This window comes from Thamnophis elegans, chromosome 15, assembly GCF_009769535.1.
Source record: "Thamnophis elegans isolate rThaEle1 chromosome 15, rThaEle1.pri, whole genome shotgun sequence".
Classification (NCBI taxonomy): Eukaryota; Metazoa; Chordata; class Lepidosauria; order Squamata; family Colubridae; genus Thamnophis; species Thamnophis elegans.
In genome coordinates, this window is record NC_045555.1 from 26,228,407 (window position 1) to 26,242,476 (window position 14,070).

The 14,070-nt window shown below is 39.6% G+C and overlaps 1 protein-coding gene across 1 annotated transcript in view; it reads left to right on the plus strand.

The window, feature by feature from the left end:
- Positions 1–14,070, plus strand: part of GRID1 (glutamate ionotropic receptor delta type subunit 1) — a 793,636-nt gene that overhangs the window by 379,544 nt on the left and 400,022 nt on the right. The window contains exon 3 of the mRNA XM_032231518.1: positions 10,399–10,683. Coding sequence (XP_032087409.1) covers positions 10,399–10,683 — 285 coding nt within the window. The remainder of the gene's footprint in view (positions 1–10,398; positions 10,684–14,070) is intronic.

Sequence of the window (14,070 nt, forward strand, 5' to 3'; positions counted from 1 at the left end):
GTCCAGAATGCAGCCGCGTGAGCGATTGTGGGTGCACCTCGGTACACCCACGTTACACCTATCCTCCGCGAGCTGCACTGGCTGCCCATTGGTCTCCGGACACGCTTCAAGGTGCTAGTCGTTACTTTTAAAGCCCTACATGGTATCGGACCTGGTTACTCGCGAGACTGCCTCCTGCCAGTCACCTCCCAAAGACCTATTAGATCCCACAGACTAAGCCTCCTCCGAATTCCATCTGCCGGCCAATGTCGGCTGGCGACCCCCTGGGGGAGGGCCTTCTCTGTGGCTGCTCCGGCCCTATGGAACAATCTCCCCATTGAGATCCAGACCCTTACTACCCTTCCGGCCTTCCGCAAAGCAACTATGACCTGGCTGTTCCGGCAGGCCTGGGGCTGTTGAATTATCCAGCCCCATTCGAGGTTACGACTGTTGTTGCATTTTAAATTGCTGTTTTCTATTTTTATTTTGTACCCCCTCCCCTTTTTATTGTTAGCTGCCCTGAGTCTTCCGGGAATAGGGCGGCATACAAACCAAATAAATCAAATCAAATCAAATCTTTTAGATAAGTTGGAGGACATGAAATTGGGCAGTGTTTAAACCATCTCCCGCAATCTGGGGACTGTATAAACATGCAGACTGAACTCCACAGTCTTCAGTCATGGCTAGGAGCAGGGGTGTCAAACTGGCATAGTCACAGCATCGTCACATGACATATCGGGACTTCTTAGGAATGGGGTGAGGTCCACATAGACAGGTTGAAGCTGTAGGAGTTTGAGGATGTAACAACAGAGTCAGGTAGAGCATTCCAGGCATTGACTACACTGTTGCTGAAGTCGTATTTTCTGCAATCGAGTTTGGACCGGTTTACCTTGAGTTTCTATTGTTTGCCCAAGTATTATTGTGGTTGAAGCTGAAGTAGTCGTTGACAGATAGGATGTTGTAGCAGACAATTTTGTGTACTGTGCTTACGTCAGACTGTAGGCAGCAAAGTTCCAGGTTGTCCAAGCCCAAAATTTCGAGCCTGGTGGCATAAGGAATTCTATTGTGAGCAGAGGAGTGGAGTACTCTTCTCCTGAAATACCTCTGGGCCCGTTCAATTGTATTAATGTCCGATATTCAGTGTGGATTCTAGGCAGACAAGCTGTATTCAAGGATTGGTCTGGCAAAGGTTATGTATGCCTTAGTTAACAGTACAATGTTACGGGAGAAAAAGCTTCGCAAAATTAGATTTACAACTCTTAATGCCTTTTTGGCAATGCTGTTACAGTGAGCTCTGTGGCTTAGATCATTTGAAATTTAAATGTTGTGAGTGGATTGGTAGATTCTTCAGTAGCTGATCTTCTTCCTTAATGAGGCTTCCTTGTACATTCATTTGAAAACAATGTAGTTTATTGGAGAATTTAACTCCTTCCTGCTAGCTCTTTCCTGAACATTGGATAGATTTTTGACCTCAGTCTCCTTGGGCAGCAGCTAAAACCTCAGCACCCTGACAGATACAATAATCACGATCCAATCTTAGATCCCCCACCTCCCCGGCCTACAAAGCAGCAGCACGTACATCCACCGTATCGCTGTGAGATAGACTGGAATGAAATCTTTTTTTTTGGGGGGGGGGGGGAAGTTGTTTATTTTTTATTCTCTTACATACAATTATAGGTATACATTCACATAGTTATCGTTCTTCCTTACATTTGTCATTCTTATACATTTGTTATTCAATTTAAAAGGTTATAATATACAGTTTGGGGTGCTTTATTTACCATCCTTTCCTCCTGTTGTAACACTATTTTCCCTTTCTTTTTCCCTCCCTTCCTTCTCTACTTCCTTCCTCCTTTCCTTTCCCTTCTTTTTCCCTTACCTCTCCCCTACTCCTACTCTTCCTCTTCCTACCCTCTCTCCTTCTCTTTCTCTCCCTTCCACCCTCCTCTTCTTACCTCTTTCTTCTTTGCCTCCTCTTCCTCTCCTCCTCTCCTCCTCTCTTCCTTTCTTTTTCTGTTTTTATTGGTGTCTCTTTCAAATATCATTCTATGTTTTCTTGGGATGGTATTCCCGCAAACCCCAATATAGTTTAGTATCTTTTCTTATTCCCTTTCCTTCACTAATCTATCCTAACTATGTTTTTTCCCCTTTATATCTCACTCTTGAATATATACTTGTATATTAGTACTTTCTTTTCTTTTTCCCCCCTCTCCCCCTCCTTTTTCCATTTAATAGTGTGTCGTCTGGGTTCTGTATCTTCCCCTTACTTTCTTTTCTATATTTCTTTTTCTAGCCAATCATAAAATCTTCCCCATGTCTTATTGGGGAATTTAACTCCTGCTAGCTCTTTCCTGAACGTACACCTACTGTATCACTGTGAGATAGACTGGAATGAAGTTTGAAGGAAGAGTAAACCTGTGAGATGGGACATCCCATCTATGTTCGAAAAGACAACTGTGGTTAAGAGGTGGTTGTGCACAGGGAAAGAAGGGATTTAGGAAATGTTGGTGGCCAGTCTTGAATGTGAGTTATTGGGAGGCTGGGAAGAAACAGAGCAGATAGCAGTGGGCATGTCAGTTTGATGCAATATCTTGAAAAAAGCAACTCAGCCAAAGTAGGAGGAAATCTGGGAAGACACATCTTAGGGTACTAGAGGGACTCTGACTTAAGGAACTCTCAAGAAGAGGCTGGGAAAATTACTCTTGCAGTTTCCAATGGTCTCTATTTAGCCTACATGAGCCTTAAAGATGAATCTTACCGAAATCTGTGTAGCTTGGATTTCCTTGGTCTTGTTCAGTTGTGTAAACCTTGGCAGAGCTTCAGCTCAGTCAGTCACAGAGTCCTAATAAAGGGCTTGTGTTAGGAAACAGCATCTTGCTGTGTTGGATTCTGATGTTCTTCACATGCCAGGTGTTTGTATATTATGCACAAACACACATACTGAGAATAAGTGACAGGTTTCAGTTATCCCTGATATCCCTGATATACAGTGTTATTTGGTTCAGAACTCCATAGAAGTTCCCTTCAATTCAGATGCAGTTGAAGTGAAAGTTGTATCCTTGTTCCTCTCAAATCTACCTTCCCATTTTGATTATTTCTCCAGCTTTTTTGTTTAATTTCTGAGTTCTGAATTAACTACGTTGGGTATATTCCTCAGAGGCATTTCTGCTAATCATTGCTACCCTATGAACACGGCATGATGAAACTGCCTGAAAGAACCACACGGTCCATCCAAATCCAGCAAATTTAATTCCCGCTGGGAAATTTCCAAGGGCCAAATCCTATAATACGTGAATATCTTTTAAGATTTTCAGAAGTGACTTTAGTTCATTGAAATAAATTTACTAAAGTTTTTTTTTTTTAAATTAGCAATTTAGCCCAAACCCTGCACACATTAGCACAACGTTCTTTCAATGTTTCCAAAGAAACCTGCAACCTGATCTAATAATCCTCTGCATTGGTTTTAGTGGGTTTTAATTTCATGTAAATATGTTTAGAAAAGAGACATGAAATATAATCCTATGCATATTTACTCAACCTTAATATATTCATTACCTAGAAAATGAATGTATGATGGATTGCAGTCTTAAATACTCATGTCCTGAATTATGGATAAACTATTTTAACCAACATAAACCAGAAGGCATGCATTCTAGTGATTTATCTTCTTCATAACCTCTTTGGAATCTAAACCTCTATTCACAAAGACACAGGAAAAAACTTTCCTGGTTCAGGAAGATGATCTAGAACAGGGGTGAAATCAATTTACTTTTGCTACTGGTTTGGTACCAACGTGAGCGTGCATGCGCAGAGTGTAAAAACAGATGTGATAACATCCAGATGAGTGGGTGGAGGCAAGCCTGCAAAGGTAAGCAAACAGCGAGGGGGGGAATCCATTGTGCCACGTGATTCAGATTAGCTCGAAAGCAGAAAATCCTGTTTTCTTGCTAATATAAATCGTGCATCACGGCTGATCATCGGAAATAACAGTTCACCGAATAGCATTTTTTTTATTACTGGTTCTGGTGAACCGGTAGTACCATGTTTCTCTGAAAATAAGACAGAGTCTTATTTTCTTTTGATCCCCAAAATAAGCACTTGGCCTTATTTTCGGAGGAGGTCTTATTATTTTTGAGGTGCAGGAGGTGGCAAGCTTGGTCATTTCATGGCTGCTGCTGTGTTGCAATATTTTCAGGGAGGGCTTATTTTAGTACATGCGCTCAAAAGCCCGATTGGGCTTATTATCCGGGGAGGTCTTATTTTCAGGGAAACAGGGTATTTTTACTAATGGTTCTGACTTTCTCAGCTAGGTGGATAGAAAAGATAAAGTAATAAGTAATCTATTCAAATCTTCTAATCCAACCCCTTGCTCAACCAGGAGAACCTATATCATTTCAGACAAGTGGTTGTCTAATCTGTTCTTAAAAACCACCCACATGAGCACCCACAACTTCAGAAGGCGAGCATTATTTGTTTTCTCTGTCAGGAAATCCCTTCTTAGTTCTAGGTTGCTTCTCCTTGATTAGCTTTCATCTATTGCTTCTTGTTTTGCCTTCTGGTGCTTTGGAGAACAGGTTGATCCCCTCTTCTTTGTGGCAGCTCCTCAAATATGGGAATACTATTATCATGTTCATCCCTAGTTCTTCTTTCCACTAGACTAGACATATGCAATTCCTGCAACCATTCTTCATTTATTTTAGTCTTCAGGCCCTTAATCATTATTCTTGCCCTTCTCTGCACTTTAAAGTCTCAACATCGTCTTTATATTGTCACCAAAACTGCATGCGGTGTTCCAAGTGTAGTCTTACCAAGGCATTATAAAGTGGTACTGACACTTCACATGACACTTCTTTAAGTCCTGGGAAGAAGATAAGATTTGGTTTCAGGCAAATACATTCACGAGGATAGAAGGAGAAAAAAAAATAAAGCACAACCAAGCTTGCAAGGCATTGTTAATATACAGTAGTCCATCCAAGGGTAGGCTGTTGGGAGTTCACAGGGGTTCAGGAGAACTTCTAGCTAAGATTCTGTGCAATTTGGAGAACCCCTAAATTCTACTCCTGGCTGGCCCTGCCCACACCTCCCAGGAGTCCCCACGTGGCCCATTTTGGATGCAGGTAAGTGTACGTGCAGGCTCGGAGAGTGTGAAAAATGGGCCTACCAGAGGTTTGGGGGCAATTCTGGCCTCCAGAGCCTGAGGAGAAGGTTTTCACCCTCCCACCCTCGAGGAAAGCCTCCGGAGCCTGGGGAGGGCAAAAACGCCCCCCTCCTCCCATAATACAGGAGGCTGACTAAGCCATGTCCAACATGGCCACACCCACCCAGCAACTGGGCAGACAACCCCTATCTACAATTTTTGAAGCCCACCCCTGAGTCCATCTCAATAAAAGAGAGTTCTATTTTTTCTATGTTAATCATTCAGGTCTACCTGGGGGCTGGGGTGGAAGGCTGAGAGACGCCTAAACATTTCCATACATTCGCAAATAGCTGTGACATATGCAGTCCATATTTGATAAAATACAGGCTCATTGGTTTACTTGTTTGAAGGCAATGAATTATCTTCCTTGTTTCCCAGCAAATTTGCTGCTTTTCTAAAAGGCTTTGAGAATTGTAACTTCAGGAATTAAGAGGCAGGGACTGAGGGAAAAGCAGAAACACAAAGAATTCTATGGAGAAATTAAGTGATTTTTAAGGGGAGCAAATCCACAGCAAGATCCAGAGATTTTCTCTTATATATTTTCCAAGAAGGGGTTATTTCCAGATCAATTGTACTCACTTTTTCCTCTATCAGCTATTTTATTTGGCTTTCCAGAAACTATTACACCACTCCTAAATCTCATTTTTAACCCTTTATAAATTGGAAGGGACTTTCTTCAGCTTTAAGTTCAAATTGCCTACTTGTTAAATGCCAGATTTATTTCTGCTATAAGCTTGTTGTAACTTAGGAGAAACATGATCTGCTAAAAGAACTGTTACCGTTCTTTTAAAAGAACTATTACTAATACTGTTACTTAGCTGATCCCTGAGCCAAATGCCACTTATGTGGGGAATATTAACCTGGCAACATCTCTTTAAAATCATTACGTTACTTGATACAGGAGGGAAACTGTGGTTGCTAAAATGAAAATATAAAAAGGTTTTTATCTCTCTACTCTTTTAATACCATTGATGAATAGAAAAATCTGATTGGGCACAATAGCCCTTCAGTCTGATCCTAGTTAATTTTTAATTTTTGATTACATTTGATTACATTTATTAGCTACATAATACTTTAACCCAGTGATGGGATTTAAATAATTTAACAACCGGTTCTCTGCCCTAATGACCAGCGGGGTAGGTGTGGACCAGTGGTCATGTGACCCTGTGGGCGTAGCCAACTCTAAGTCACTCACATCAATGAGCACTTTGCTTTAGCTGTTACAATGTAATAAGGGTTAACCAGAGAGGCAGTTTCTGTAAGCGGGGCGATAAAGATTAGGCTAGAAACAACACCAGAATGTTTCCTTACAGGATTAGCCCTGTAAAAATGGAAAAAACCAAAAGGAGATTTCTTCCAACAACTGGTTCTCCGAGCTGCTCAGAAACTTAACAACCGGTTCTCCCGAATAGGTGCGGGCTGGCTGAATCCCACCATTGCTTTACCATTTTTCCACCAAGTGGTACATCACAAGTCTTGTTCCTAACCCTCAGTTTCCTGTCTGACAATGTAATGTTTTCATGTTGCAGACTCGAGGTATCTTTTTGAAAAGGGGAACAACATCTCTCTATATGTATTTTTTTAAAAATTCAGTAAATTTAAATAATGTAGCTGATGAGGATGTGAGAAGGACCATCAAGGGATTTTCTTCCTTCCTTGCACAAATGTACTGAATAAAAAAAAATCACATCTGGGTGGACCCAAGATTAATATTTTTGCTGAGCATTTTTTATACCTCAAATATCAATGTGGTGTTATTTAGCTTGGTTAAATATAAATTTGACTAAAGAAATAATTACTAGGAAGGAAGAGAGGAATAATACAGTCTTAGTAGATAATTTGACAGTGTTGAGGGAATTATTTGTTTAGCAGAGTGATGGCATTCGGGAAAAAACTGTTCTTGTGTCTAGTAGTCTTGGTGTGCAGTGCCCTATAGTGTCGCTTTGAGGGTAGAAGTTGAAATAATTTATGTCCAGGGTGTGAGGTTTCTGTAGATATTTTCACAGCCTTCTTTTTGACTCATGCAGTATACAGGTCCTCAATGGAAGGCAGATTGGTAGCAATTGTTTTTTCTGCAGTTCTAATTCTCTGTTGAAGTCTGTGTCTGTCTTGTTGGGTTGCAGAGCCAAATCGGGCAGTTATAGAGGCTATAGCTGCTGATACAGTTGTAGAAGAACTGTATCAGCAGCTCTTTGGGCAGTTTGCACTTTTGGAATTGGCGCAGAAAAAACATCCTTTGTTGTGCTTTTTTGTATTTTTCCTAGTACCTATCTCTTTCCACTTATGACTATAACCATGTTGCTTGTATCTTTAAAATTTATATTGTTTTGTTTGTTTCCTAGTACGATTTGCTTGCTTATTAGTAACCTATGACTATCATTAAGTGTTGTATCTTATGATTCTTGATGAATGTATTCTATTTTAATTTTCTTTATGTACACTGAGAGCATAAGCACCAAAGACAAATTCCTTGTGTGTCCAAACACACTTGGCCAATAAATAATTCTATTCTATTCTATTCTATTCTATTCTATTCTATTATTTTTCGGGTCTCTGATTATCTCTGGTTAGGCTTCAATGAGATGCAGTGAAAAACTTTTGCTAACTTTATGTATTTATCTAATTTATATAACGCCCCACCCACCCAATCTTACAAGTTATGATTCTGGGAGGCATACAACAAACTAAATATCAAATCTAAAATGTAAAGAGATTAATGTTTATGTTCCCTCCAGCTGCTGAAAGACAACACAATGTTTTTAAATATCCTGAACTGCATTATTAATTGGCCTCCAAATATTTTATCCACTAACATCTTAAAACATTAATGATTCATTAACAATAACAAATAATACTTCACAAAGTCTTGTGATATTAATTTATAATGTCAAGTTTCCTAGAAGTCTTTTTATGTACATTCTTTAAGAATTATTCTTCCATGCCACCCGGTATTAAATATAATAACTGCTTTGATATTTTAGAGAAGGAATAGCTCCCTTTACTTTTTTTGAAAGCGGCCTGTGAGGCTGGAAAAAGGTTTTTATTTCTTTTTGCTACACAATCTAACCCCCTCTGAAGAAAAATGAGGGAAATGTATGAATGTGAAAACTTTGGTTTGAATTGTAATATTCTTAGTAGAATTTATTCTTCTGAACAAAGGGAAAAATGAAAGGGTTGGTCATAATCTTGGTTGGCATTTAGCAGCTCCAGAAAATTCTGGATTCTAACTTTCCATGCTTCGGATATCTTCCAGCTCAATATTGCTTCTGACGAAGTTTGACAAAGGAAGAATCTCATGAGATCAAACACATTTGCACCAATATACATTCAAGACCAATATTTAAATTAGCTAGTATGATTAATTGCTTTCACTTTTTCTGGCTTCAAATGATGGTTTATTCATATCCTCTGGGGAATTGTCAAGCTGTCACAACTTTAAGCTGGTGGACTTCATGGTACACTTTATAACATTTTAGGCTTAAATGTGATGGCATGCATGGCCTCCAATTAGTATTGTTTAATAGTAAATTGTAAGTTTAATTCAATTTGGACACTGCCAGACTTCAACCAGCACTGGATAGTTCACCAATAGTAACATAGGATTAATGGTTAAGGCATCAGGCTAGAAACCATGAGTTAAGTAATTTAAAACTCTGATTGCTTAATATGAAACACCATATATTGCATTTTTTAACAAGAGGCTATATGCAGAACTTGCTTCAGCTCTAAGCAACACCACTCTATAAAGCCCTAGAAAGACAACATCCAGAGTACTGCATCCAATTTTGGTCACCACACTATTAAAAAAATGTTGAAACTCTAGAAAGAGTGCAGAGAAGAGCAACCAGGATGATTAGGGGACTGGAGACTAAAACATACGAACGACGGTTGCTGGAACTGGGCATGGCTAGTCTAGTGAAGAGAAGGACCAAAGAATACATGATAGCAGTCTTCCAGTATTTGAGGGGCTGCCACAGAGAGGAGGTGGCCAAGCTATTTTTCCAAAGCACCTGAATCTCAGACAAAGAATAATGGATGAAAACTGACCAAGGAGAGATTCAATCTAGAAATAAGGAGGAACTTTCTGACAGTGAGAACAATCAACCAATGGAACAGAAGTCGCCTTCGGAGGTTGTGGGGGCTTCATCATTTGAGACTTTCAAGAAGAGATTGGACTGCCATTTGTCAGAAATGGTGTAGGGTCTCCTGCTTGAGCGGGGGATTGGACTAGATGACCTATAAGGTATCTTCCAACTCTGTCAATCTGCCAAACCACATACCCTTTTAAATGTCATGCTCCAAAGGCTAAGGAAGATTCACAGCGTAACTTCTAAGTAGCATCCTTTATGGTTCTTCACACAGGACAAAAACCTTGTCAAATTAAGCAACTATTTGCACTTTTAAAGATACACTCTGAGAAATTCTAGGGAGGAGCCCCCTTAACTCTCTTCCTCCCAACCAAATATCTAAGCTTTGCTGTCGCTTGATCATTGGGAATGCAGCCTCTTTCTTTGGGAATCCAGACCACATTCCACCACACTTGTTGTGGCCCACCAGCAGCCAGCAGAGCTGGCAGCAGATTCAGACAGTGAGGAGGTTGGGGAGGAACATGGGCCAGTCCTGGATTCTGGGGAAGGCTCTAATGAGGGCTTTGAGTTGGAGGCAGAGAGGGGGCCAGGGCTGTCTGACATTTATCAGCTGCCTTCAGAGTCAGACATCAGTGAGGCAGAGGAACAGCTGGAGCCTGTTCCCAGTGTGTGCATATGCAGAGTTGCCAGATGAGATGAACAGCCAAATCACAGGGATTGACTTGGGAGTAAGGCCAAAGATGGATGGTGAATGGCCCCTCCCATAGGGAATAAAAGAGGTGTGAAAGGGGAGGGGTGTTTGCAGGAGACAATTAGTTCATTCCTGCATTCTTGCCAAGTATTGTGGCATCTGAAAGATATCGGCCTGGCCACTCTCCAAGCCTGATAAAGGTCTGTAGTTGTGAAATCTCTTGAAAGACTGTGGGCCAGGACTTTGCTGGAGAGGAATTCACTGTAAATTAAATAAAAGGGATTTATCAGTACTCGGACTTGACTTCATACTGCTGGGAAAGCCTAGTCAGAATAACACTAAGCCTCACTATGTTCACCTTGTTGCTTGATGTGACCTGACTAACAATGTCTACATTTTGCACCTCAACTGACGGTCCTCTTCCTTTCCTTCTTCTCTTCCAGCCTGTGACCTGATGACCCTGGGGATTTTAGCCTTAGTGACTTCTACTGGTTGTGCCTCCGCCAATGCCTTGCAGTCTTTGACAGATGCCATGCACATCCCTCACCTGTTTGTTCAACGCAACACAGGCGGTTCTCCACGGACGGCATGCCACCTGAATCCTAGCCCAGAGGAAGAAGAGTACACCTTAGCAGCCCGGCCACCTGTGCGACTCAACGACGTGATGCTGAAACTCGTCACCGAACTGAGATGGCAAAAATTTATAGTCTTCTATGACAGTGATTATGGTAAGTACCATATTTCGTTTCAAAAGAGTTTGTCTTCTTTTTTCTGCATCTCCTTTTTTCTGAATATCTTTTGCTTTTATTTGAAGAAGGTAGACGAAATATACATTTTGGAGCATTGGGGTTTTTTGTGTGTAAGCGTTGGGTGAAAAATAGCTTTTGAATGGACAAACTTTTCTGATTTCCCTTGACTGAAAGGTTACTGTGAAAACTAATTTTCACCCATCCTGCAAGTTGCTTAGCAACATCTTATCAAGATAGCCGAAGTTTGATTTATCAGAACATTTTTCAGTAAAATATTAATAAACTGTTTGCATTGATTGGCAGGGTTCTCATATTGCATGCAATGCAGGATTCAGGAAGAAAACCTCAGTCTGCCTTTATTTATGTGCTTCTTTTTCATTATCTCTTTGATGATTGCTTCAAAAGTTTAATTTTCTATGAGCCACAATTGCAAGATTCTTGTTATACACAACTTGTTATTTTCCCTGTTTCTGTTTCTTGGACGACCTATATCAAGTTCTGATATAGTAGAGACATCATTTTTCTGCATCTCCTGCTAATTCTTCCTTGGTTTTGGTTCATGGGCTAAGACCTTGTGAGTTGTTACCTCAGTGTGTCTACAGGGTTTGGTTAGAGAAGACTGGACCATCTGAAAGATCTCGGTTAAATGTAGCAATGAGACAGAATGTTGTTTATTCAATAATCTGTTGCAATTTAGTGTTGAAAAACTAATGCCTGATAAGAAATGTAACTGCTGTTTTTTCCAAGTACCAGTGGTGTACTAACAAATAGTTAAGTACTATCTCTGCAAGCTCCATTGCTACTGTCCCACTAGGCAGCTCGCCATGAAAGAGCTGTTCAGTGCCCTGGGCGTTGGCTTCTGCTCTGCTCTCAACCAGCTTGCAAAATTCCAGAAAATTTAACAATCAGCACTTGTGAGCCAGTGCAAGCTTGCTCCAGTTCACCACTACCTGGTTTAGTAATCCTCAACTTATAATCATTCATTTAACAATGGTTCTAAGTTACAGTAGACTCAGAAAAAGTGAGTCATGATCCATCCTTAAAATTATGATTGTTGCACCACCACCCAAGTTCACGTAATCACAATTCTTGCTTTTAGGATGGTTGCAACATCCTACAGTCAGACGATCACAATTTGCAACCTTCCTGCTCAATTGAGGAAAACATCCTGATTTGAACTAGTGAAATACAACTGGCTTCAAAATAGCAGCAAGAGCGAGAGAGAATTTTTGCTGCTATTTAGACCATGGAAACGTGTGTCGCACACAAATCTGGTAGACTTGATGTAGGAATTCAAATTGATTCCCACATTCCTAAGCCATAAGCTTTTCTTTTCTTTTTTAAAGAAAATATTTGAACATGTCTGATCTACCCTATAAAACACAGATTTATGAAGAGTTGCAATTTTTGGACAGTAAATGCATAATTAAAATATGGAATGTGTTGACTTAATTTAAGTCAGTGTTAAACTGCTGGTATAAAATATGAGTGTGAAAGAGTCCTTTCCATTTTTGTTGCGTCTTGGATGGCATATTTGGCTCTGTTTTAGCTCCTGGGCGGCTGATATATGAAACTTCATTAGAAAAAGAGTTCTTATTTAAATACACCAATGTAGAAAGTTGATGGCTGTTCTACAGTGGTCTTCACAAATAATTTCACCATGCTGTGTGGTAGTTTATGGGAGTTGCAGGGAAGAAGATTGATGAAACTTGTCCTGGTTTGTTGACTTTGATTATGATGGAACAAGGGTGTTGTATATTCTTTACAGAATTACAGAATAACAGTGTTATTCTAGTCTTCTAGTCCAATCCTTGTTCAAGTAGGAGACCTTATACTATTTCAAACAAATACCCCCAGTGTTGGAACAACTTCTGGAGGCAAGCCATTCCAACTGATTAATTGTTCTCACTGTCAGAAAATTTCACTTTATGTCTATGTTGGTTCTCTCCTTGATTAGTTTTTTTAGAAACATATACACTTTCAACTGGGTGTAAGGAAATCAGTTTGTTCTAGCAGTAATAAGGACTTTACTATTGGTTAAAGAGCTTATTTCATTGATGATTCAATTCTGTGTTGCAATAATGGGCACATTGGCTTTGTCTTGTCGCAATTTAGAGTTTTTGATAACAATAGTGAAATGATACTGCTTGATTTGGTATATAGACAAAAATATGTATCTGTGTGTGTATGTGTGTGTGAATAGAATATTTTTGTTCCCTTCTGGGGATATAAAGAGATAATTTAGAGTACAGAAGTATGTGTTTGCACAAGGACAGGTTGGAAACAGCCTTGTTTGCCAATATTGTTCATTTGTTTTATTGTGCAACAATGATTCAGTATAATTAGGAAGGAAGGAAAGAAAGGACTTTTTGAGCTTAAAATGGAACTATTTTTAGTAATGTAAAATAAGCTTAAATTGCAGATTTCTGAATAATAATAAGAGAAAAAAATCAACTAGTTTTATAAACAGTCTGGTTCTGTGCTAGCTTAAAAGAAAAGGAAAATATAAAGCTCATTATGTCCAATAGGCAATAAAAACAGAACTAATTCTCTGCAAAACAACGGAATGATTAGGCTCAATTAAAATATATTCCTTGTGTTCTGAAGTCCAATTCTATACATATTTACTGAGAAGATTTTGTTTAGTTGTTAACTTTGTTTAATAGAACAACAACATGTTTTTTTTATTTGCTGCAATCTCCAGGGAGCCTAAAATTTTTAGTTCAGAGGGTTAAAGGAGCTCCTAAAACCCACCCAGAATGAAACAGTTCACAGAAAAGAAAGATGTTCAAGTAAAAATGCATTGGGCATGACTTTCCACATCTTTCCTGTTTCCTTGAAAATAAGCCCTCCTCAGATAATAAACCCAATTGGGCTTTTGAGCACATACAATAAGCCCTCCCCAAAAATATTGCAACACAGCAGCAGCCAAGAGGTGACCATGATTGCTGTCTCCTGCACATCAAAAATAATAGGGCCTCCCTGAAAATAAAGCCAAGTGCTTATTTTGGTGGTCAAAAGAAAATTAGACCCTGTCTTATTTTCGGGGAAACACGGTAGGCGCGAGGCTCAAGCACTTCTGCTTCCTTTCCATTTTCTTGCACAGTGAGAGAGAATCAACAGGTTACAGGTACTCCTTGACTCATGACCATAATTTAATCTGGAATTACACTTTTTAGTCATTGTGAGTTATCACATGGGTTGCATCCAATTTTATGACTTTTATTGTGCTGATTAAGCAAACATGATGGTTGCTAAGCAAATCTGTTTTATCTAATGGATAGGGTGTTTTGTTTTGTTTTTTTTGCTAGAAGCCAGATATAAATGTCAGAAACAGTTTAAAAAAAAAACACCCAAAATTTGTGG